Source organism: Gadus chalcogrammus, chromosome 15 (assembly GCF_026213295.1).
Source record: "Gadus chalcogrammus isolate NIFS_2021 chromosome 15, NIFS_Gcha_1.0, whole genome shotgun sequence".
In the NCBI taxonomy this organism is placed as follows: Eukaryota; Metazoa; Chordata; class Actinopteri; order Gadiformes; family Gadidae; genus Gadus; species Gadus chalcogrammus.
Genome location: NC_079426.1, coordinates 17,851,921 through 17,877,572, shown reverse-complemented (window position 1 = coordinate 17,877,572; position 25,652 = coordinate 17,851,921). Strand labels below are relative to the sequence as shown.

Genomic DNA, 25,652 nt, shown 5'->3' with positions numbered 1-25,652 from the left:
ACATTTGTGAGACCCATTTGAAGCACTATAGGCTCAAACGTATCTGCAAAATTGGAACGTTTTGCCTACATGAAAGTATTTAGATAGAAAAAAAAGTTAATTAAACCTGTTTGGCTATCTGGAAAATAATGGGAATGTTATCATGTTTGTCTGGATGATGTATACAAGAGAGAACTTGGCCATTACAGCATCCAGTGCATTTCATTAGCTGACCAATGCTTCCTAAAAAATCCGTAGGATCGATTCCACATCACCGCTATGAATGTTTGACGAATAACTGATGCCGGGGAGATGAGCCTTCAAGCTCTTGAGATGGTTGTCGGAAACAAATGTCAAACAGGATCATCCAAGCTGGGGGGCCACTGTGCCATAGTGGGGAGTATGAGGCTGATTCAATCCAAATCTCCCTTGTACATTCACAAAATCCGGGTTAACCAATAACCGTTTTCTATCAATCCGCCATGCCGTGTTGATTGACATGATGTTATCCTTAATATTTTAAAAGACCAGCAGGAAGTAAGCTTGTCTGATTGAGGCACTTACATAGGCAATGTATTTGTATCACGACGGTTTGGTCTACATTTATCAGGGTAACTAAGGTAAGTAGGAATGGATCTCCAGACCCTCATAGCTGAAAGTGGAAGTAATGTGCTTTAGTTTAGCGGACACATTATCATTCGGGTGCTCATAAACGTCACTACCTCACTCACTATTCTTTCACAAAGTTAAAACACCGAGGCTAAAATAGCATACGAGCGGCGCAACACAATGAAATGCATCCAAGCATGCATAATGATTAATTCAGTAGTATGACAGGAATAAAACATTAAGTTGGTTGAACTGAACACACGGCACACACAAAACCACAGCAGAACAAAAGGTGTTGCGAAGGATGGAAGAAAGTAACCAACTTAGTTTGTTTAACTCAGTGAAAAAATAATAAAAAAACTATGAGAATAGCAGGCTGAATCTGTGGCGGCATAAGACACAACAATACAGAAATAAACACCCACACCCCACAACCACAACCCCAGTGCAAAAGCATGCAAAATGCGTGACAATAATATGCAAATCGGCATGCTTCACGTTGAACCAAAAACCAGGCCGGAAACAAAGCAACATAGGAGGCATGTATATGTGAGAGAAAGGGTTACTATACCACGCTCTGTCAGTGAAGTACTGCACTAGGGGCTCCACACCTTGCCGCGAGGCATGATGCATGGGGAGGCAGAGGATGAACGGAGAGACAGAGTGAGAACTAGGGCGATGACAGACGAAAGTCAAGAGGGAGGAGGATGGAGGGATTGGGGGGGTTACAAGGACAAAACATAAAGGGGGGGGGACTGAGAGACCAGGAACAAAAGGAGAAGCAGTACAAAGCAGGGGCAGGGATATTGTGGGGGACGAGACCAGGACACAGGTGGCGCAACACAGGGGACTCAGAGGAGACAGGTGGTTGCTGGTCAAGAAACTCAGAATCAATACCAAACCATGGAGTGCCCACGCCTCGCACCGTGGTTTGGAGTATTTTGTTGGGGTGGAGGAAAACAAACAAAGACAATATGCTGCGGTCCAAAAGCACATTATTTTCTCATCATAGAGAACAGTATAAAAGGGGACTGAACTTGATTTTCAATCTCTGAAAATACCATTCTGGTGAGCTCGTGGGTGAGCGAGAGAGCCTCTGGATGCTGTGTTGACGTCAGAGGCTGATGGCCGCATGAGGGGGCATTGATACAAAAATGCGGCATTTTCTTATGTTTATTTGATCCATTCCATGAATGTGAGTATAACTGATGTGTTCTATATGGAAATAACGTCCCTTCAATGTCTGCCTTTCCACCATTTTCTTTCGTCTACCCTCCTGTTCCCTCCATTTCCTTGTCCTACTTTTCATATATTTTTGTACAATTTCTTTAAAACTGACTACTGACACAGCTGGTGCTGTCAATCTTTTAAGCACAACAGGGTGAGACCCTCTCCCCCACACACACACACAATAGAGAACCAGAACACAACATCCCAATCCTATGCACTGGATTCTGCAGCGCTCCCCGTTGTGAATGATCAAAGCAGAGCAGCAGGAGACTCACTTCTCCTCTTATTATCTCTCTCCATTCAGAGCGCTGTATTCTTTTGCCTCTCTCTGTTGCTTTGTTTAAGGACAATTCTCTCTCTCTCTCTCTCTCTCTCTCTCTCTCTCTCTCTCTCTCGTCAGAAAAATCTAAAGACGCTCGGAAATTGCCTTGAGAATGGACGAGAAGTGATGGGCAGCGATTGTGACTTCAGCTCGGTTTTCTTTTTCACCAGTGACTGTCTTTTTCAATGATACACGATTGGGTCCAACTTCAGTAAACACCAAAAATATGAGATATTTCACTTCGTTGTAGATTGTACTTACAGGCTTTTAAACACAACGCCTAGCAAAGTCATGCACTGAATATTTTACCTTTTTACAATAGGCAATAAATCAAATGAATGTGTGTGTATACATAGCCTTAATTGTATTTTAACACATCGTAACCTATAATAAAAGTCCTTTGGCATTGTTTTACAGAACACCTTTTAAATTACTGAAGGGGAAACTTTATGGCTACCCTTAAAGGAAGATGATCTGTTGTACCCAATGATATAAAATAAAGTGGAGCCCACTTTTGTTGAAATTACAATACAGTTCTCAACAGACCATTCAAAGAGGCGTCATCGGAGATATGCACAGGTGTCCCTCATTACACTAAGTATTGGTCTGCTACTAGTTAAGAAGCAGCCAAACTAGTGACGATAAGGGTCTACGACCCGTGTCCTGGTACGTCACAGTAGCATTGCCCATTAACCAACCAAAACAACTTCAGCATAGACATCACCAGAGACACAGAACAGAGACATCAGAAAACACTTATTGCTTGCTTGCTAACAATGAAAACAATCCATCAAAGTAATCTAATCCTCCGAATAGATTAATTAATAAAACCTCTTTTATCTCTGTCGGCCTGTTGTGAAACAACAGTGTAAACAGCAGACTGATCGCCCCTTCATCAGTACCTGATGAGCTCCAGAACCAGGGGAGGGCTAAGCGGACGGGGTTAGAAAGGAGGACAGGGAGGGGTTCCAGGTCGAGAGGAGGTGTTAGTGACTCACTCTGTCTACGCTGGGGCATGCTGGTGCGGGCTGAGCCCTGGTGCTGCGCCTGCCACAGAGACAGCAAGGGGGTGGCCAGCGCACCCTGCACGGAGAAAACACACATGACAAGAGCATGACACTTTACCCACGCACACACAGGCACTGAGGCACACACACAGACACACACACACTCGTACAAACACACACAGGCACTGACACATATACACACAGGCACTGACACACAAACACACACACAGACAAACATACACGGACACTGACACATATACACACAAACACACACACACGCGCGCCGCACACTGACAGGCACACACACACATGCATGCGTGCAGAGAAACACAGTCACACACAGTCACAAAAGCATACACTCAACATAGTATAACAGACCACAATTACACAGAATGCATGAACAATTGACGCTCATTAGAAGATGCAAAAACAGATGCTCAGAAAAGTATTTAAGGGTGTAAAGTGAACATTCAACATAAGAGATAATGAGTTAATGACACATGTTGAGAAAGCCATGCAGCACGCACCCCGTGTTCCCAGAACATTGCCAACCTTTACCAACCCGTAACAACCTCAGATACCATAAGGTTGGTAGTTCATAAAAGTTGGTTGTCCAAAGTAGATAAAAAAAATAGCGGGTGAGTTAAACTGCTTCAATAACTCAGGTCTTAGAGGCCCAAACATTCAAAGGGAGAGACAGCCAGTCATCCAGAAAAGTCTCCCTATCTTTTCTAACACCCACCACAGATGTGTTCACAAACGCACATACACACAGACACACACGCACGCACATGAGCACGGTCACACATATTACATCAAGCCCTGGTGAGCATGATGTGAGAAATGTATGCAGAGGCTGTGACTTTTTCTTGAAGCATACCTTGGTCAAAAATAGACCATCCCCTAAACAGCTTAGAACAGATAGACGGAGATACAGAAAGGGTTCCACATTATTTGTATCATCACGGTGACAAAATTATCGATTTAGTATGCCCGAATGTAAGCCGAAAAAGGAACTGTAATCTTAATCCCCTTTCACACATGCAGTCTTGCCCTGCAAAGTTCTGGAGGATTTTCTGCCTGGATTCATGTATGAATGGGAACAGAGATTGATATTCGGGGAAAATTGCACCCGCAATTTGCCTTCTCAAGACTAAATAACATTTCCGGATCGCTGCTGTGTTGCGATTGAATGTAGCAAGATTGCCATTAGAGGCACGTAAAGGGCTGGGTACATCTGACGTAGGAGGACGCTTTCTCGTGAAGCGAGTGAACCAATCAGAAGACTCTGCCCGGGACGCATTTAAATCTTTGGCTCTTTATCTTACTGCCCAATGTTCCTGATCGTAGCTGCTTGAGGGGACAGCAAAAATTACTAGCAATGTCTGAAAGGATATCCCAGTTATTTACCAAACCATAATGGAGGGTTCACCCTCACATCTGAATCTCCTCGGTCGACCGATCTATAGGGGGAAGCACCTTAAAGCGCCCCCCAGCCACGGTCAGACACAAGGCGTCCTGCAACCTGAATGACACGAGGTGCATCGCAGTGCCTTATCTGTTGAAGCCTACAGTCAAAAGAAAAGAAGCCTGCTGCATCTTTTTTTATTGTTACTAGGCAACCACCGAATCACTGTTCCCAACCTAACCACTTACATCTGTTTAACCATCGACATTCATCTAAACATCTGCATAAAAAAATTGAACAGGCGGAGGGCACACATTGTCTCATTCATCTGATTGGACAATGGATAAAAACAAATATTATGTTTTTTCCATTCCAGGCGTTCAGGGCGCTTAGATCCGATAAACATGAGGCGCTCGGCCACGCAAAGGCAGTGAGGAAAAACCACTTTACTCTCATTGAAAACAATTATAAGACGTGCCGCAGGCTGCTAAAACGCACTCTGTTTGATAGTGGCCTTAGTCTATCATGTTGACGAATAACGACTTCTAAGAACGAACCAACGGTTAATTCATCGTGTCATGGCTATGCGGCTAGAGCTACCGCAACTGTCCACTTCGCAAGCAGCCTTACCTCGAGCAAGGATAAGCAGCAGTTCTTCCCAATTTTGATTTAATTTCGTATTGAGTTGACTGACTGACTGACAGGCTAACAGCCTAGCACTAGCGCCCACCATCAGATCCTCCCCTCACTAGCTACCGTATGCAGGCAGCTGCACCCCAAAATCCGGCCATCTTTAATCAACTGTAGAAGAGGCAGAACACGGTAACCCACCAGACCCGTCGAGACAGGTAGGATGAGAGCGAGAGAGATCACATGATGAGGAGAGAGAGAAAACAGAGGAGAGAAAGGGAGAAAAGAGACGGACGGGGAAGAGAGATAAAGAGAGAGGAGAGGGAGAGCTCCCGGGATGAGGAGAGAGGAAGAGGATAGAGAGATAACAAAAAGGAGAAAGAGGGAGTAAAGACACAGAGACAGAGAATAAAGATAAAGAGAGAGAGAGAAAAGAGAGAGATAAGAGAAGAGTGAGACAGACAGAACAGAGAAAAACATAAAAAAGAACATGAAAAGCAGGAGAGAGAGCAAAGGGGGAGCAGGGGGGATAGATTGAGGTACGAGTGGGACACAAGATAAGTCAGACACGCTGCTACAAAGTAGCAGAAAAGAGAGGACCCATCAACCCAGCAGGTCCCGCGGAGACCATTTCAAGAGGGCCGCATCCCGACGGCACAGGGCGGCATGTGTGTGATATGATGAGTTACCAAGATCCCCCCCCTTTCCCTGCATCTCCCACGACTTCCTGTCCAATAACAAACAGGCGCCGCGAAGGCGCCGCGATGGAATAGGAGGCGGAGGCCGGGGCCCGTGTGGACGGGAGCGGATGTGTGTGGATGGAGAAACGAGAGAAGGTTCGCTTTCCTACGGGGCTCTGACAGTGACTGGCAGTTTTATTGCCATCCGCGAGCAGCTTTTCCTTTCAAAGCCCTGCTTGATTCTCCCGTCTCTGTATGATACTCTGCCTCTCTCCGCTGAAAGGCCTGAGTGGCAGGCAGTGGTTTGCTTCACAAGGGGCAGCCTCACTCAGTTGGCGGGGGGGGGGATGTAAATACGAAACTCCAAAGGTAAGAAGAAAGTTTTGATTGGGTATGTGAAAGCCTGTCCCTTCTCTCTGGCTCGTCTCAAACTGCCCTATAATCATGGACTACACAGAGCCTTGGGCTGATAAGGCCCTGAATAACTCTCTATACATGGCCATATTGTCTCATCTCACTGGCCTTGGCAATTACGCTCTCACCTGTCTGAGATGATTAAGTTGGCCCGTGGTGTGTACATGGTGGAGAGTGTGTTTATTAGCCTGTGTGTGTGTGTGTGTGTGTGTGTGTGTGTGTGTGTGTGTGTGTGTGTGTGTGTGTGTGTGTGTGTGTGTGTGTGTGTGTGTGTGTGTGTGTGTGTGTGTGTGTGTGTGTGTGTGTGTGTGTGTGCAACTGGGAAAGAGAAATTATATATTATGCCTGGAGGTACAAGATGGTTCAGACAGGTGCCTTGAGTCACTATCTGGAAGGGAGGGGGCGGGGCTGCTTTAGGTCCACTGTGACGCTACTGCCGTATTAAAGGATATAGCGGATGGGGTTGGAACAAAATAAAGAATAAAGAACTAACGAGAGAAGGAGAAATTAAGGAAGGATAGAAGTACAGAGAAGTGAAAGAGATTGAATGAATGAATGAAAGAAAGATGGATAATGAATGATGGAAAGTAAGTTGAATTAAATACAGAGGGAATTAACAGAAGAAAGAAAGAAAGAAAGAAAAGGAGAGAGATGAAGTTGTGCAAAAGGGACCAGGAGTGGAACCCATTGCAACAGGTCCATCGACCAGATTGTTTGAGCCTCCAGGAATACAGCAAACATTCTTGTGGAACCAGTTCCAATATGGACGATAACAGCAGCCGCTGATCTGATAGTGATCGTTGCACTGTTCTTGGAAGACAGTGATGGAAAATAAATGATCTGATTCATTTCCTCAAGCTGACGGGTGGGGGTTCTATCAGATATCAGGGAACTAGCTGAAGTTATACAGCATGACTTTGATGTCTCTAGGATGAAAGAAGGAGGAATATGCAGAGGAGGTGGGTTCTAGGCAGCAGACAAAAGAGAAGATGACACATTAAAAACTGTGGCAAAAAGGTTTACAAAAACAACTAAACCAGAAAGGCAAAAGGCAGAGACAGATTCAAAGGTATTATTAAAAGTACAAAATAGTGCGAAAGTGGAAATAAATCAATTGTATGTTTCCATGACCTCTCCCTTAGACTGCCTCCGTCCTTGTCACGTTGTCATGAATGTAAGAATGAAGGGATTCGCCGCTAACCTTTTAAAGTTGCAAATGTTGCTCGTGTCTGTCCACAGCAGGTTTTTTGAAATATGTTTCTGGGGAAAAGGCTCTGTTGAAACTAACTCACTGAAAGGGTTAGGAGATGAAGTACAGTTCAAAGGGAACGCAGTTTTTCATTGTGCGTGATCATGATTCATTCACCCATGCAGAAGCCAGGCTGCTTGATTAATTGTATAATTTACTAAAGTACTGATTCAAGCGCAGTGCTTCATCTTGTTAATTGTTTGATGCCCACAATATGCCAACTCTTGTGCTATTCAGTGAGCTAATCTGTCTTGCATTTTCATTATGTATTACAACTTGAGAAACCAGAGCACTATGAGTTCTCAATTCAGTATTTTTGTATTTGCAGTGATGCACTATTTTTGGATCTGTGGTGAAATTATGAAATGGTGTGCTTAAGAATAGTTGCATACATCAAAAACATACTTTTTTTAGGCGTATGCTGAAAATGTTCAATCGTCTGTCATTACGCAGATATGTTTTTCATGCTTCTGTCTCACCTTCTCCTAAAACCATCTTAATCTTTCCATCAAGACACTGTCCTAGAAGTGTGTTGATGGATAACTCAATTTCCTTCACAGCCATTCCTTTTTCCGTCTCACTCGAATTTCTCTACCTCGCTGCTCCTGTACCTCCCCACCGCTCAGCGAGCCGTTATGGTATGAAAGTATGACGTTTGAGGAACACAGAACAGTGAGGAACGGTGTGGGGGGTGATGGAGAATGAAAGCTCTGACAAAGAATAGGCCTAGTGAGGCTGAGACAAGATGGTGTGTGTCAGAACACACTGAGGACGGCGGCGAGACGTACACAAGGAAATGCCGTGACATATGAAATAGCGTTCACGCCCGAGGCGAGAGGCGGAAAGAAAAGGGGACAGAGGGTGAGAAAAGGCAAAAGAAGGTCAGAAAGAGACAAAATAATGGTTATTCAAGTGTTTGTGTGTGTGAGTGTGTGTGTAAAGCAGACTCACAGCCGGGCTGTGTGTTCTCAGGTATGTTTGTGTAGCCTTGTCTTTGAGTCGTCTTTCCATCTGTCTCAGATTGGACGGAGTCCTCTGGTGCTGGCAATGGCACCTGCCCGGCAACCCCTGCGCAGGCTAGAGGGAGGGGGGGGAGAGAGAGAGGGAGGGAGGGAGGGAGAGAGAGCGAGACAGACATTTCATTAAACCTAATTGATGTCCTAAATAATGACATGCTAGGTCCCTGCTATTGAAGTGTAATTAAATTAAATATATTGTTTCCCCCTATTTAGAGATAAGAGGCTTATTAGGAAACTATACTATTTCTCTAATCACCCGTATGCACAGCTGCCAGGTTTATTTATGTATCCATTTGTTTTATTCAGTGAAGTCTAAAGAGCAAGCGTGTGGGGATTGCGTAGAACAGTGAAGTATAACTTGTGAGTTTCTGCTCAACAACCTAACTGTGGAACATAATGGTGACGACATCGCTCAAAGCGCCTTTAACTGCCGTCAAGATATGTGTACATGATAAACAAATCACTTCATTTCAGAGCATTATAGGATGAGTGTCCCAGCCAACTATATTATTACTTTCATTATTCCCGTGCCACCTTTGTTTCGTGCCGGGACTTTTCATATTCATCGATTGTGTTTATTTGGTTTATTATAAGATGCCCACGGCTTTAACACCAGACGGGACTTACATCTCATTCAATCTGGAGATTGACTTCTGTATTTACTTATGTGTACTTACTGTATTATTTTGTCTTTGTATCTCAAAGCATCGATACATAACCATGCACCGCTGGTTTTCACGGTAAACAGACTCCGGTCTGACTGGGACTAACGGTTCAGTACAGTTCTTCCCAGCACAGACATTTCTAAGGTTCCTGTCTCTGTTTCCTCTCAATCTCTCCTTCCGCTCCTCAGCACTCGTCAAGGAGCCGATTCTGTCCTTTTTTCTCTCTGGTTGTCTCTCTTTTCCCCCCGGGGTATCCCTCCTCGCCCATTCATCATCCTCTCATTACTCCATTACCCGCAATTGAGTCAATCGCCGCACCTCCCTCTGTCTCCACACTGCTCGCCACCACTCCATCACCCTCTTCCTTCCCTGACTGCTTGCCCTCTCAAAACACCCAATCTCACTTTCATCACTGCGAGTGTGTGCTCTTGTGCATGTGCGTGTGTGCATGTACATGTGTGTGTGTGTGTGTGTGTGTGTGTGTGTGTGTGTGTGTGTGCGTGTGCGTGTGTGTGTGTGCGCGCATTTGTGTAAGGATCGGGGGTGTTTTCAAACTTTTCCTCACAAACAAATATGGATCTTGTTTCCCACTGAGCAGTTCCTGCTCTAACATTTCCATCTGGCATTACTTTGCTGATACCCACTGTGATCAAACAGGATTTTTGCTAAGTCGATGCACCATTTAAAGAAGGCTGTTTTAATCCATTTCACTCCATCTCTACCGTTGTGTCTGATCCCGCGGGTGTCAAAATGGTACATATTTTTCTTCCATTTTCTTTTCTTTCTTCTTTCCCATTCTCCCACACACCCTTCCTGGACACCTGGTTAAAACCTGACCATTGCAGGGAGGTGAAGTCAACGGCCGAATGCGGACGGGCTCTCTTTCTAATTGGACGGATCAGCGAGTGCAGTACAAACCACACATTGACATTTGGTATTACTAGAGGCCCCGGGAATTTGAATGTCACGCTAATATCACAAGACTTCTTTCCCTCTTTCTCCACTTCCCTCTCCATGCCTTCCTTATTATATAAGCTTGCATTCCTTAGCTAGAGAGCCAGGCAGAGACACTAATGATTGTGAGAGATGAGATGGATCTCACTTAAAGCAAAAGAGTTCTAAGGTTAGGATTACTAAACCTCACACATACTATAAATGCATGGACACACATATGCACACCGCCCACACACGCACACCCTGCGCCCACACAGACACACATAAACCAGAATAGCACCTTAATAACATGAATCCAAGCAGCAGAATCCAACATACTTACAAATCTGGAGAAGAGTGTCATTAGGCGAGAAAAAATATAATGAAGGCGGCCGACAAAATAACGTATCTATAGCAACCTCACACATTTTGCTCACCTGCTAGTGCTAGGTCCGTGGGAGGAGTGCCCACAGTGAGCATTGAGCAAGAACATTACAGAGTCAATACCCTAAAATGATATTCCAAAATAATATTCCAAAATAGTACTCCAGACCAGGTCAGAAAGTCAACTACCCGTCTTTCCTTATCATATGGTCGAAATTGGAAAGACACAGAACATCAACCCCATTCAGAACAAAAACAAACAACTATTCCATGATTGCAACCTGCAGCTGGGAGAATATAAATTCCCCCGCCAGGGCTATAGAATGTCTCTCGGGGGGGACTCACCGCTAATTGCTGAATGTGTTGCTGCTGCACATGATGCTGTTGCTGCTGTAGATGTTGCTGTTGCTGTAGCTGATGACAGCGCAGGGTGAGCTGGGCTATGGTTTTGTCACGACCGCTGAGCTCCTCTCGAAGAACTTGCACCTCCTGCATCAGATCCTCCAACTGGAGGCCAGACACGGACGTGAGCACAGACACACAAACACACACAGATACACTCAGGAATACAGCGATATATGGTGTACTGAAAGTATGATGGCCGCTCCCTCAGCCACTGGCTCTTACCTGTGAGGCTGTAGTGTTTACCTCGCCCTCCTCGACTGCAGCTTGAAGAGTGTCCGCATCCTCACACTGAAATCAGACAAATAAATAGAGACCTAGTTTCACAAATAACCGCACACACACACACACACACACACACACACTCACGCACACACATACACACACACACATTTACTCACACACATGTAGGCAGAGCAGACACAGAAAACCCGTTGAAGGATGCACATACACACATGCCATGCCAAGAACTAGTTTGATTTGTATTCCACTCAATTAGTTAACCTGTATTTTTTTTTTTTCGTTTTTCTAATCATCGATAAAGAAGTACCATTTCATCTTGGTATTCATGCTATTTCCTCTATCCTCAGTGAAACAAACCCCCTAATGAACAGCTGAAGATAATCATTGGCGATTTTAATATTGTTTGTGTGTGTGTAATGTTCAGTATGTGAATGTTTCTGATTTCACCGATGCAGGCTCTATGAGCTGTTTTCTTCATGTTTGGTGTGCACTTTCTCCCTTCCAATTCTTAATTCTGTGTTTTAGCACATTGCGTGAGTGCGACTGGATGCCTGGACCCCCCTTAAGGTGAAACGGCCAGCCTTTATCTGCATGATAATGCCAATGCATAGCATTATTTATAATTAACTAAATTATTCAAAATCTTTTGCTTGGTTAATCTCATAAATAAATGGCCCGTTAAGCCCTTCGAGAATGTACCTGTGATTAAGAGCTATACAAACACAATTTAATCTAATTGAAAGAATATATGAAAACCGCATGCGAGTCATGTTTTATTGTGTGCTTTCGTGGCTGCTGTTTTATGGTCCTTTCGCTCTAAAAATCAACTGTGCTTTATCCTACCACTCACCAATTAGTAACCTACTGTCAAACAACCATGATGTGATTTTCAAGGGACCAGACACACCATCCAACATAAACATAAACATAATCCAAACATAATCCAACATAATCCAACATAAAAACAAAAAAATATACTGTTCAGTTGATCCATCTCCTTCGTAATTTAAATACCTCAAGCCATGCATATATGTCGTTCTTGAATAACACCGGAGACCAAGATTTAAAAACTTGTGTGTGTGTCTGGGTATACGTGCATGTGTGCGTGCGTGTTTGCATCTGTTCATATATTTATATGTGGCTCATGTATACATCCACCTCTGAGCATGCAGGTCCCACCTGCAGTATGGTCTGGAGTTTGAACAGCTGGTTTTTGAGCGAGCTGTAGTCCTGGGCCATGTGTTTGAGAGTGAGCTCGTCGGGGAGGTTGGCCCCCAGCGTGCGGTCGTCTTCCCGGCTAGCAGGCTGCTGGGGCTGGGGTGGCCCCCTAATGGAGCCTTGTGCCCTGGGGCCATCGTAGTGCTGGAACACCGGCCCTCTGAGGGACACCAATGCAGACAGAGAGATGGACGGACAGGCAGAGAGAGACGGAGAGACATGCAGACAAAGGTTGGAAATAAGACATTCATATCCAGACGGTAACATGCATACAAGGCAGGCATACACACGAAAATAGGAAAATTCTTGTAGTCTAGACGTCATGTTTTTAAATATATATCTACATAACATTTGCATAATTCCACATGAAAAGAGGCAACATTATGACAAGGCAATGGCCGAGTGCTTCAAAAATAGGTTATATTTTTGCATTCTACAGTTTAATAGTTTACTGACGGCTGTGCCTGAAGCCTTGATGCTCAAGGTAACAGACTCATTCACATCAAGGCAACATAACAATTATGTTATTATCTCCGACAATAGCACATGGAGGCCCTGATTTAACAATAAGGCTGAACAGTGAGTGTTTATCTTTAGCCCTGGTAATTGGAGTGCAAGAGGCATACATCATGTTTTGTTATTCTTATGTACAAAACCATGGCAACCGAATGCAACACATATCGGTGTCCAGTGAGCCAGAGCAAAACACTTGACATGAAACAATATGTTTGTTCAGCGGGGCAACCTGACGCATTCACTATGCTAATGTCCTCAGCTCACCAGCCCATGTCCCTGTGTCACAACGGTTTAGGCAAAAACCTCATTGATGCATTCATTATTATTCAAACCTTGATGGCAGAAGAAGTCGACTGCTGTTACAGTAATGGATGCTGAACGGCTTCAACTATGGCGTCTAGAACTTCTAGCATGGTTGACGTCCTACCCCTGATAAAACATGTTTTGTGCATCTAAACTGTTGTATGAAATGCATCTACATGTTGTATATATCTGCATGTTGTACACATCTACATGTTGCATGCATCTAACCTGTGGTATGTATTTAACCTGTTTTGTGTATCCAGCCTGTTGCATGTATTTAACCTGTTGCTTGTATCTAACCTGTTGTATGTGCCCATCTTGTTGCATGTAACCAGCCTGTTGCTAGTATCTAGCCTGTTGCATGTTTTTAAACTGTTGTATGTTTTTAACCTGTTGCATGTATCTAATCTGTTGCATGTATCTAACCTGTTGCATGTATCTAACCTGTTGCATGTATCTAACCTGTTGCATGTTAAAGCGTCTTAGAGTACCATATTAAGCGCTATATAAATTTCATTTATTATTATTATTATTAACCTGTTGTATGTGTCCATCCTGTTGCATGTATTTAACCTGTTGCATGTATCTAACCTGTTGTATGTGTCCATCTTGTTGCATGTAACCAGCCTGTTGCATGTATCTAGCCTGTTGCATGTATCAAGCCGGTTGCATGTATCTAACCTGTTCTATGTGTCCATCTTGTTGCATGTAACCAGCCTGTTGCATGTATCTAGCCTGTTGCATGTATCTAGCCTGTTGCATGTATCAAGCCGGTTGCATGTATTTAACCTGTTGTCATTGTGGAAGTGGTCAGGTCCGTTCCAGCGATGCTGCTTCCGCCGCCAGCGGCCCTGGCGCCCAGCCCTCTCTGAACCCCCACCGGTGGACATCCTGTCAGAGTCTGCGTGGGGAGAGGACAAATGACCCAGCGTTACGCTACAACACATTGCCCCCTTCACGATAAGGGCGGAAACAAGGATGAGAGGGAAAGAAAATAACATGTATATTAATGATAATACATGAGAATACAACTGATCTGGCACACACAATATGTCCAGAGTTCGGGAGATTTGTTTCAACTGGCAAATTCCTTTTTGGTTTTGGGCATTCTTGACATTTACAGCTTTTTACCACGAGGGATCAATCACATAGGATGGAAGTCTGTTCTTGCGCGTTTTTGTCATTACCATCTAATATTCTAACACCCTACCCCGTTCAATGAAAATGAAAAAAATACATGCACTATATGGAACACAACTTGCATACACACATGTTCTGCAGAGGTTTTGAACCTGGGGGATATTGATCAAATAGGACGCACGCCTGTGTTTTAATATTTATAGTCATCATCCTATATGACCACTATATACTAAACCCTGTAATATAGGCAAAGAGGGGAAAGGCATAATGAGATGGGAGAAAGAGTGAGACGGGGTGCGAGGCACAGGGGGAAGGCATGCCCTGAGCTCTGAACATGTAAACCAAACGACCCCGCTACCTGCCTGATAACAGTACAACTTTGCGCATTGTTGAAGTGCTCATCATGCAGGTAAGGCCAGAGAACGCTCATAGAAATGCAATACATGTTCAAAAGGAGGAGGTCAACAGTGTGATGGGAGATCAGGGGGACCTGGCTTTGCCCGTGGGCTAAATAGATTGTGTGTGTGTGTAGGGTGGAGATACAATGCACGGTTGTTTCTCCCTCTTACGTTGTGTTTGCATACAGATTTTAATTGACAGCATGCTCTAGCCTTTTGCAAAAAATAGGATATGCCGCTTTCAAAGGGATATGTCAAGATAAATACACATACACACAGAGAAACAAACTCCTTGGGAATCAAAGTGTTTTGATTCCCAAGGAGGAAGAGGGAAAACAGTAGGATGACAACGTTCAAAGCCTTGAATGTGATATGACCCGCGGCTGCCGGTAAGATTTCTAAGTAACACAGCAAGACCCGCAATGAAATCACTGATTTTTTACATTCCAGGCACACTTTTACGACTCTTACTAGAGCTAGGAATGCAAGGGTTTCAGACAGGGGAGAGAGGAAGTCTAGGGGGGTGGGTGAAAACAGCACAAATCAAAGCTAAAAGAGATTCAGCAGTGGCAGTTCAATAAACGCCTTACCCCCGTAGAGTGGTCACATTGCATAGACCGCCTTTCCGAAAGTCGCCTGTTACAGTCCGAGAACTCTTTACATGTCTCTCTCCGGAGGACAAACAAAACGTGCTGATTCCCCTCAAACAACTCAAAAACAAATGGGACCAGAAATCAAAATGGAGATGGAGAGCTAGTTGACTCCCTGTCGTGTCAGCTGGGGAACGGTTAAAGATCCGGCTTTGTTGACAGCACTTGTTTTTGTATGTGTGTGTGTGTGTGTGTGTGTGTGTGTATGTGTGTGTGTGTGTGTGTGCGTGTGTGTGTCTGTTTGTGTGTTTGTGAGAGAGAGATAGTGAGAAGAAAACTCTGGTAACTGCATTCAGAGAGAGGAAACTAGCAGTCTGTGGTTGAGGGGAGAGAGAGCGAAACTCTCTGGGTGTCTACTTTCAGAGAGGGGAAACTATGAGCAGGGGCTCTGTGGTGCTAGACAGAGACAGAGAGTCGGAGAGAGAGAGAGAGAGAGAGAGAGAGAGAGAGAGAGAGAGAGAGAGAGAGAGAGAGAGAGAAACTCTGGGTAACTACATTCAGAGAGGAAACTATGAGCCTGTGGAGGGGGGGAGAGAGAGAGAGCGAGAGACAGAGCGAGAGAGCGAGAGAGCGAGAGAGCGAGAGAGCGAAAGAAAGAAAGAAAGAAAGAAAGAAAGAAAGAAAGAAAGAAAGAAAGAAAGAAAGAAAGAAAGAAAGAAAGAAAGAAAGAAAGAAAGAAAGAAAGAAAGAAAGAAAGAAAGAAAGAAAGTGAGAGAAGAGGGGGCTGAGTTAGTGACAGGGTCTGTGGCCAAAAAAGGAAGTTAAGACAGCTGAGCCATGGCAGGGAAAAGACCCCAGCACTGTGCCCAGTCACAGGACCTGGCAGCTGGGTGAAAAATACTGCAAGAGGCACCCCTTCCCATCCATCTTCTTCTGACCAACCATTTATGGCATTCCTCCCATTTCTCCTCCCCGTCTTCTTGCCTGTGTGCAGCGATCAGCGGTCCATAGGAAAGAAGGGAGGGAGCAAAGTAAAGAGGCCCCTCCCTCCTATTTTATAGCCTGTAAAATAGAGCCTGACAGGACTGTGTTGCATATCTCCCTCTCTCCCCCTCTCTCTCCCTCTCTCTGTATCCGACCAACTCTGCGCCATCTCTTTCTCTTTATGTCTCTCTGCCTCTCAGTCACAGTATCTAACTCTGTGGCACCTCTCTCTCTCTGTATCTCTACGTCTCCTCACTCTCTGCCAATGTATCTGTCCAACTCTGTCCCTCTCTTTCTCTCTCTTTGCATCTCTGTCTCTCTCTCTGCATCTCCATGTCTCTTTCTCAGTCACTGTATCTGTACAACTCTGTGGTACCTGTCTGTGTCTCTCTCTGCATGTCTTTGTCTCTCTCTCAGTCACTGTAAAAAAAGTCACACCTTGTTCACACTACATGCGTCCGTAGGCGGATGACCGAGGGCGTGTCTGACGTATAGGGGACTAGTCTCTGTAGACGCATACTGCAGCCAATCAAATCACCTCCCGCAACAAAGCCGATGAGTGGATATAAATACAAAATATGACACAAACAACAGGTGACAAAAAATATTTTCCTATTATTCCACATTTCTTTAAAAAAATATAACGGACGGATTTTCCTGCTTCTTCTAGCTTTTTATTTCAATTGGATCCAGGAAACGCGAGTGTATTTGCATAACCGCGATCGGATTGGCTGACGGATCTGGCGCTGCCTGAAAAGTTGAATATTTCTCAACTTTTTGACGCAGGCCACAGAGCCGAATGGACGGACGGACCCACGATCCATTTCGCGAGCGCCCCATGCAAAGTCAATGAGATCCGTCGACGGACGGAGAAAGTATGAACAACCCCTAACTTTCCAACTCTGTGCCATCCCTGCCCCTCTCTCTGCATCTCCTTGTCTCTCCCTCTGCATCTCCATGTCTCTTGCTCAGTCACTGTATCTGTCCAACTCTGACTCTCTCTCTGCATTTGTATATCTCTCGCTCCGTCACTGTATCTCTCCAACTCTCTGCCATCTCTGTCTCTCTCTGCAGCACCATGTCTCTTTCTCAGTCACTGTATCTGTCCAACTCTGTGCCATCTCTGTCTCTTTCTCAGTCACTGTATCTGTCCAACTATTTGACACTCCTCTGTGTGTCTCTCTCTGCATGTCTATGTCTCTCTCTCTCAGTCCCTGTCACCAACCACGCCAACTCTGTCCCTCCCATGGTGACGACCCCCGACTATGACACACTGCTATAAATATGACCTCTTCCCAACAGGAGGAGGGAGGGATACTGGCCCTGACTCACATTCCATGGGAGGGAACATTCCATTCACTCCGTCACACTTTCTCTTGTGCTCTCTGTCTCTTTTCCTAACCCTCTCTCTCTCACTCTCCACCCTCTTACATCATTCCCTCAAATACACTAGAGAAACAAAGATTTGATTGTTTACAAAAAAGATGTCAGACCAACAAATAACGTCATCCACATGCAGTTTGCCCTCCAATGTGTGTGCATTGTGGGAGACAGATACACAGACAGAGTGTGTATGTGTGTGCATGTGTGCCTTTGTGCGGGTGTTATAATGAATACCAAACCAGCTGATACACAACAGTAGTTGCAAAAGTAGCATTTTTCAATTGATAAGTGAAAACTCAAAACAAATTCCAGCTGTAATTTCACCAAAATGATGGATGGAAAAATGTCTGTAAACTCCCACCCAACCTGTCTCTCTCTCTCTCTCTCTCTCCCTGTCAATCTTTCTCTTCATCCCTATCCCTCCAATAATATAGAACATGCATGCCTACATAGCACCATACACAACAGCATTATCCCCAGCATTCATTACTTTGTTGTGTGGTAACGATGTACTGTGCCCAGCTTTCTGCAGGGGGAACTGCATCCAGCTGATGACAGAGCTTGGTCCTGTTTGCCTCTACACTGTGGAGTGTTGAGATAAGGAAAACTAGTGTTTCAACCACACTGTAGCATTATCAAGTGTTTATTGAAACTTCAATATAGACGTTGCTCGTCAAATTAAAACGTGTCAAATTAAAATGTTCATGCTCAACGTAAAACATTTTATGTGCTTTTCCATATAATGTTTAAACTAAAACATTGTGTGTGTGTGTGTGTGTGTGTGTGTGTGTGTGTGTGTGTGTGTGTGTGTGTGTGTGTGTGTGTGTGTGTGTGTGTGTGTGTGTGTGTGTGTGTGTTTGGGAGAGGCAGAGAGAGAGATTGTTGAGTAGCATCATTTCTCAGTATGGGAGTGCATTGGCTCCGTTGGTAACCAGGGGCGTGATGGTGTTATAATGCAATAACTCATCAGAGGCAGCAAAATATAAAATGAGTAGTAGTGAATAATAAGCAGTAAGGTGTTCATTAAAGATTTTAATGGATATTACAGACGCAAAGTTCCACCCTAGGCAAGAAATTCCATTTATTTGAGCTTGATTATATGCCAATGCATGCTATCGGGAGTAATAAAATGCTTGAACCTTGCTACTGCATTAATTTACAATTTTTGATCAAACAGCATTGCTGGAGGTATCTGATTATGCAAGAAAAACAGGCAACCCCCAGCCAATCAGATTCAACCGTTTGCCTTGGCCACAGTATAACCTCAAATATTTAAATCTGTGTAAGAATAAATCATTTATGTATCATATATATATAATTGTGTTTGTGCTTTAATTGTGTGCAGGTGTGTGAGTATTTGCATGTGTGCGTATGTGTATAAATGTGTGAGTATGTATTTATGTGTGCTGAGTGTGATATGTGTGTGAGTGAATATGTATGTGTAAGAATGTAAGGTTGTGTGTGATTTTGTGTGTGTGTGTGTGTGTGTGTGTGTGTGTGTGTGTGTGTGTGTGTGTGTGTGTGTGTGTGTGTGTGTGTGTGTGTGTGTGTGTGTGTGTGTGTGTGTGTGTGTGTGTGTGTGTGTGTGTGTGTGTGTGTGTGTACAAGTGTCTGAGTGTGTACAAGTGTCTGAGTGTGTACAAGTGTCTGTGCGTGTGTGTGCTGACCTTGGTGCAGCAGAACATCTTCTGGTAGGTCTAGCTCCAGCATCAGGTCATCATCGTCCAGGTCTTCGATGGACAGGGGCTCCAGGTGGTTCAAAATAGCCTGGGGCACAAACACAAAAATAACCATATTATATCCACCTGATACAGGCTATTCATGCTTTGGATTATTCAAGAATTTAGCATTAATCGTTTTTTATGAGTTTGATGTTTTATCTTTCACTCCCATGATACTAGTTATGTCTCTCAAATTACGTGTTCTGCACAAACAATATTTTATGTAAAATAGAAGAAATAGAAGTTAAAAAGAAAATTATGTGACATAAGTAATTATAGCAAGGTTCATGCCCCACTCCACCTAGGTGAATTAAACTGGGCACCTTAAGACAAACAACTGAGAATAGTGTTGTTGGAGTTGGTTTATTGTATAGTTTGCCGATTTTGATACATGTATGCAGGAGATCTCCCTGAATGGGTGTGATGAAATCTGGTTTAACCTTTGCAAACTGATTACTCAACGAGCAACAGGTGTGCAGCCTCACCCAGCCCCAGAGTCTAATCAGACTCCTCCAGGTGAAGCTGCTTAAACCAGCCATCATCCATACACAGTCCCCCACAGGAAGGATGGAAGTAAGTAAGAAAGTAACGCTGTAATCGTTTTGGATTGTACACTGGTACGTGCAAGTCGTAAATTGCAAATCTCCGAGCTTTCTTGCGGTATTTGCGGAGGAACGTCCCCTTTTGGTCGTAGTATATTTCCCGTTTCTCATTGGATAGTCATTGTTATTGTTGGCTACATTAGCCTCTTTAGCTAACCGGCTCGAAAACAAACACAACTTTACACTGCATGCACAGCAAGACTGTGCAATTCATAAATGTGTGACCGGCATAAAGCAGCAATGTAATCAAGTGTGTAAAAGTAGTACGTTCGGCCTCACTGAACTCGCTCTACTTCCAAAACGACGAGATACTACGACCAAAAGGGGGCGTGCCTCAGTGAAATGCCGCAAGAAAGCTGGGAGATTTGCAACATACAACTTGCACGTACCGGCATACCATCCAAATGGATTACAGCATTGAACAGTTGTTTATTTCACCTTTCCAGAGCTATTGTCACAAAGTGCTAAACAAGGTTCAGGAAGAGACCCGATAGATACAGTTATAGAGTTATAGATAAGGTTTGAAACAAAAAACGACAAAGGAAACATGTCATGCATTCATCAACGTCTGTCTATACAGGTTGTTATTGTTGGATTTTAAAACAGTAGTTGACAGCAGTGTGAAAATTAAAAGGAAGGTTAAGAGGGGCCAGCATCTGTGGTGTTGATAAAGCACATCGGTATGAACAGCTGATCACCATCTGATGAGCTGCTTGTATAATGATTCAACTGGTTAGAATACCTCTGCAGTATCTTCTGAGATTAAGAGCATTCGGCAACCAAATATGTATTATTTAGTGGATGTGTACACTGTGCTGACTCTTGGTGAACCATTTAACTGTACCCAATGGCCAGGTGACCACAAATCAATAGTTGAAGGTATTATTTTCCCAGGCAATTTCGTGCTTCAGCAGAAAATGATAATGAATTGGAGGGGGGCCCTGAAAAGCGCCATCCACCAAATAAGTCCAGATTGAACAAACTGTGTTTTTCATGGTAACTGGATGATGATGACACTCCAAATGCTAACATCGGACTAGGACAAAGAAATAAGAAAGAATAAATAATTGTTATGGGTACTTCTTCAAATCAAAGTGTGTGTCAAAAAGGGGTTTGTACTCGTCCTTAATTGAATCAAACAAGCCCTATTCAATCCAACAAGCCCTCTTATCTCTTGAGTATGTTCTGGTAGTAAGGTTTAGGCCCTCTTCCCTCCTTTCTGCAATGTGGTGAAAAGCTGTCTTTTAAAAGGGATCGTTAATTTGTCAGCGATCAATATCTTTGCTGTTGTTGCCTTGTTTTTCTTATTTCTTCTTTTAACCTCTTGACAAATGAGTACACTCGACTCAAGACAATACTATATCCATACACTCTAGATACTATACACTACTATAAGATTTACTATACATAAAATTAGGCCAAGTTAGGATCCCCATGCCTCAGGTCAAAATTTATATACAACTTTTTTTTCTAACCCTTTTAATTGAAAGGTTATGAGAGATGTCTGCATGTATAATATAAGTGATCGGTCTATTTTCGGTAAACCTCTGTGATGCCACTATCTGTATCATGCAGACAAAGATAAAGAGCACCATAGCAAGGCTTCTCTACCTCATTATCGAAGACAACACTGAACTTTGTTGAACATTCGTATGAATTGACAAGAAGCAATATCAAGTTGCGATGACTGAACGGGAGTTTTGTTAAAACTTGCATGGGAGAACAGTGATTTCAGCTCTGTACATTGTATCACAGTCTGTCACAGAAAGATGGCATCTACAAAATAAACCAGATGAGAACCAACTGACAGTCGGAAGCCAGCCCTGTGCAAGGCGTCCAAAGTCCAAACCGACAGGGAAAGGTTATTCCTGGAGTTTGCGTCATGGTACACAGTATAATCAGGACCCGGCTTCCGTCAAAACTTCGACTAAACGGGACCAAATGCTGATGGAAATTGCTTGGAAATCTTCCCAGTCTTTGTTATCAGTTTTCCAATTGTTGACAATTTACCCTCGAATGAACCAGACACACTTGAGTCTGTGTTCTGCTGAGAAGTATATAAAAAGATTTGAACCTGACAAAGGGAAACTGAATTGCACCTCCAGCTTTTGTATCCTACCTTGCGTCTATCTCCGGGCTATTCTTTGCAAGACACACAATGTTTTTTTCTGTTTAATGTGTTTAGCTAATTCTGTCACGCAGTCTTTTTCAAAGGTTTATCTCTTTATTCCTCTTGTTTCCATAGAGCCGAGTATGATTTCCCTGAGCATCGGTTATCATCTGAAATGTGATAGTTTGACTAGGGATCTTCACTACTTTCTGAAGGTCATGCCTATTTTTGTGTTAATTGTGTCGTTGTGGTACTTGACAAATTCTTAAAACACCCTGGATCCAATTAGACAATTTAAGGACATGATCTGTGTCTGTTTATAGCTAGCATGGCTTTTTAAGGTGAAGTGCTGCGCTAAAGTTGGCGAAAAGGGTAAGGCAGTTGTGAAATTATCTTTGCCATGACATTGAGAACCCATATTAAATGTCTTGATTATCCGTATCTGCGGTGTTACCGGCAATTTGATGGACCATGTGTCCTCTGCACACCAATGACTGGCACATTTCTTTGCAATCCTATTACCCGACTCGACTCACGTCATGCTTTTGAACCCCCCCCAAAAAAAATACTAAATTGTCATAATCAATTTGACGTGAATATTGTAGTCCATTTTGCAATGTGTGAGATGAATATTAATCTTCAAGAATCTGCAAGAAAAGTTATTTGGAATTTAGTGCGGCACTTAGTAGTGGGATGGTAAGGAAATGAATGCTGTTTATTTAACTGAGTAAGTCACAGCCTATTTTGAGCAAAGAAAAAGCAGACCACGTACAATTTGTACAAAGTGAACAAACATTGTCTTGTATGACAGTACGCCCTGACACGTCATATTAATCACAGGTCAGGGACATCATTCTCGTTACACCCTAATCATACTTGGTTGACTTATTTGGGTCTCACTAGAAATGGCATGCTATTCAGGAGAGTGGATGATCCAAATTGTGGACGTGCATTAACAAAAAATAATAAAATAAAGACACACAATTAAGTGAAATTGATACTTTCTCTGTAAAAGCATTGCCTGGAAATACTGAAATTACAGTTTGGGGTTGTTGTTGGAAACTTGGAAGTGGTGGTCATTAAACTTTAACCTGTAATTTCAGAAATTGCTCCTGTCTGTCTGTCTGTCTGTCTGTCTGTCTGTCTGTCTGTCTGTCTGTCTGTCTGTCTGTCTGTCTGTCTGTCTGTCTGTCTGTCTGTCAGCCTTCTCCAGAGCTCTACAGGAATAAAGTGAACCATAACCTAGGTTAACAACGACCTAAGTGTATGACGGTTTAAAGTTTACAAAAATTCAACTTAGATGATCAACAGAATGGGAAGAAAGAACAGTTTTTCGGGTAATGTAGAAGGGCTTCTGTCTTATGTTGCAGTTATTTACATAAGTTAGAAGCTAGCCCAGCAAGCTGCTGTATGCACCATCTCGTAATACCACTTCTTACCTCAAGAGGTCCCCGTCACAGCAGAGTCCAGTCTGCCCTGTCCAACGTGAGAGAATGATGAAGAAGGGCTGCCGAGAGGCAAGATCAAATAGAAGCAGCGTTTGCTATGTAGCGATAGCTTTTAAAGGTAGCTAATTGTATACCATTAGTGACAGTGTTAATATGTTTGCTGTTTGTTGATATGCGGTTCAGACCAGGGAGAATGGTTAGGGATGGACACAACATGTTCCTGGTAATAGGTGGCCCCCTTGTTTGGAGTATAGAGGACTCATTTGGCTTTCAAATCTTACACGTTGCACTTTTATGTGTACTGTAGGTCCTGTTTATGGGAAAATTAAGTGATGTTTTCAAGGGAACTAAAAATAATAAATAAATAAATGAATTAGCCACACAGAGTTAATGGAGTATATGTTCATTCCCAAAGGGCTCCCAACTGAACCAAATTATTTTATGAATAATTAGTATTTTTCTGAAGAAAATAAATGGTTTTGATTGTAAAGTTATCAAATACAACAAATATAAATAACCTATAAAATAATATAGCATATATGATATTATATAATATAATATAAATAAAACAAGTCACCAGATATTCAAACCAAGAAAAAGCCACTATACTTTAACAGCACACAGTAGCAGAAATATTGGCTGAAGCTGCTTGATAAGCACCAATGCATTATGTTCTGTATCCTGTATCGACCAATGTAGACATATTTCTCTGAATCGTTTTGATGTTTATAGATGACTTATACATCATCATTAAGCTATATCTGAGGCGGCATTGCAGGATGTAGCCATTGGCTCCATAATTCACATCACCATGCACGTTCAGCTTCTGGGCGGATCAGCGTGATGGGTTCTGCCTGCCCAGACTTTGATTCTATGATATATGTAAAGACAGTCCGACTAATGGACCTATGCAGTGTGTGTTCACTCTTGCTCACACACACAGAAGGAGACACAGTGCCCCCACATGGCCGCTGGTCACTACAGCTTATTTAAACCCATCCCTTGCAGTTGTGTCTGAATATTTCATCTGCTTTGCTGTCCTGTACCAAACAGGAAAACAACAGGAAATGTCAAGTTACGGTTAAACATAACACACAAAAACAACAATGCTATTTGTCTTCATCCGGGCTGTCTCTTTGCATGGGCCACTAAAAGAAGATCTCTGTGTCTGACGATTAAAACAAAAGCATCAGGTTGTTTGTAATTGTCCATGGGGTTTCCCTCATTGCCACTATAACGGATTTGGCATGGCTACTTTTTCTAATTATTCTTTACTATTTGAGACGAGTGCTACCTAGAGGTTTAACCCACAACCCCTCCGCAGAATTAAATCGAAGCCACAAATAAAAACCACCAAAGTAGTTTAGTAAGTATAGTTGAACCCCCCGCTCCCCCCAATTAGCTTGAGAGCCGGCATCTAGGCAACAGAAGGAGGTTGAAGTATACATATAATATCCCCTTTGAAAGACTATGTGATTTCTTTCTGGCGCTAGGGCAAGGGAGACTTTGTTAAAATGTTCGCTAATGAAAGTAAGTCAGGTGGAAAGAGAAAAGGAGCAGGAAGACAAGCCTGAAAAGTAAAGCGAAGAAAGATTAATTCTTCGAATGAAATGGCTGCCATTGCCCCAATCAAATAAGAGTAAGATCTCTCCAAGGCAGACTCCCTACAGAAATGATTCACTAAGTCAATTGCTTTTCGTACTTTCTTTTCTTTATCACATCCTCTCTCTTTGTTTATCTCCCTTGATCGTCCCTGTTTGGAACCTGCAAGTTAATTGCACAGTTCATAAATATATGCAAAACAATATCTTCAAATAGCATGGAGCCGAGGAGCAGTGACATAGCATAAAGATAACGATATGGAGGAATTAAAGTGTATCTGCTACTATATAGGTGTCCAGGAGTACCATCGTGCTCGTTAATTAAAATGTAAAATATGTTTACATATGCCATCATAAAGGCTCCATTAAGCCACACGATGGTCCTATAAACGAAATACAGTGTGAAACACATCTGCGGATTCATGAAACATGACTGCATCTTTCTATTTTGCCCACACCAATGA

General features: G+C 43.2%; 1 protein-coding gene across 2 annotated transcripts in view; it reads right to left on the bottom strand.

The window, feature by feature from the left end:
* ccser2a (coiled-coil serine-rich protein 2a) overlaps positions 1 to 25,652 on the bottom strand; it is a 48,356-nt gene that overhangs the window by 3,677 nt on the left and 19,027 nt on the right. The window contains exons 4-10 of one of the 2 annotated variants that reach the window (XM_056610049.1): positions 19,374 to 19,473; positions 14,001 to 14,112; positions 12,354 to 12,552; positions 11,157 to 11,222; positions 10,875 to 11,036; positions 8,480 to 8,605; positions 3,139 to 3,223 (exon numbers count right to left, since the gene is read on the bottom strand). In XM_056610049.1, the coding sequence (XP_056466024.1) occupies positions 3,139 to 3,223; positions 8,480 to 8,605; positions 10,875 to 11,036; positions 11,157 to 11,222; positions 12,354 to 12,552; positions 14,001 to 14,112; positions 19,374 to 19,473 (850 nt within the window). Of the gene's footprint in view, positions 1 to 2,239; positions 3,224 to 8,479; positions 8,606 to 10,874; positions 11,037 to 11,156; positions 11,223 to 12,353; positions 12,553 to 14,000; positions 14,113 to 19,373; positions 19,474 to 25,652 lie in introns of those variants that run through there. The other variant, XM_056610047.1, reaches the window with a different exon arrangement.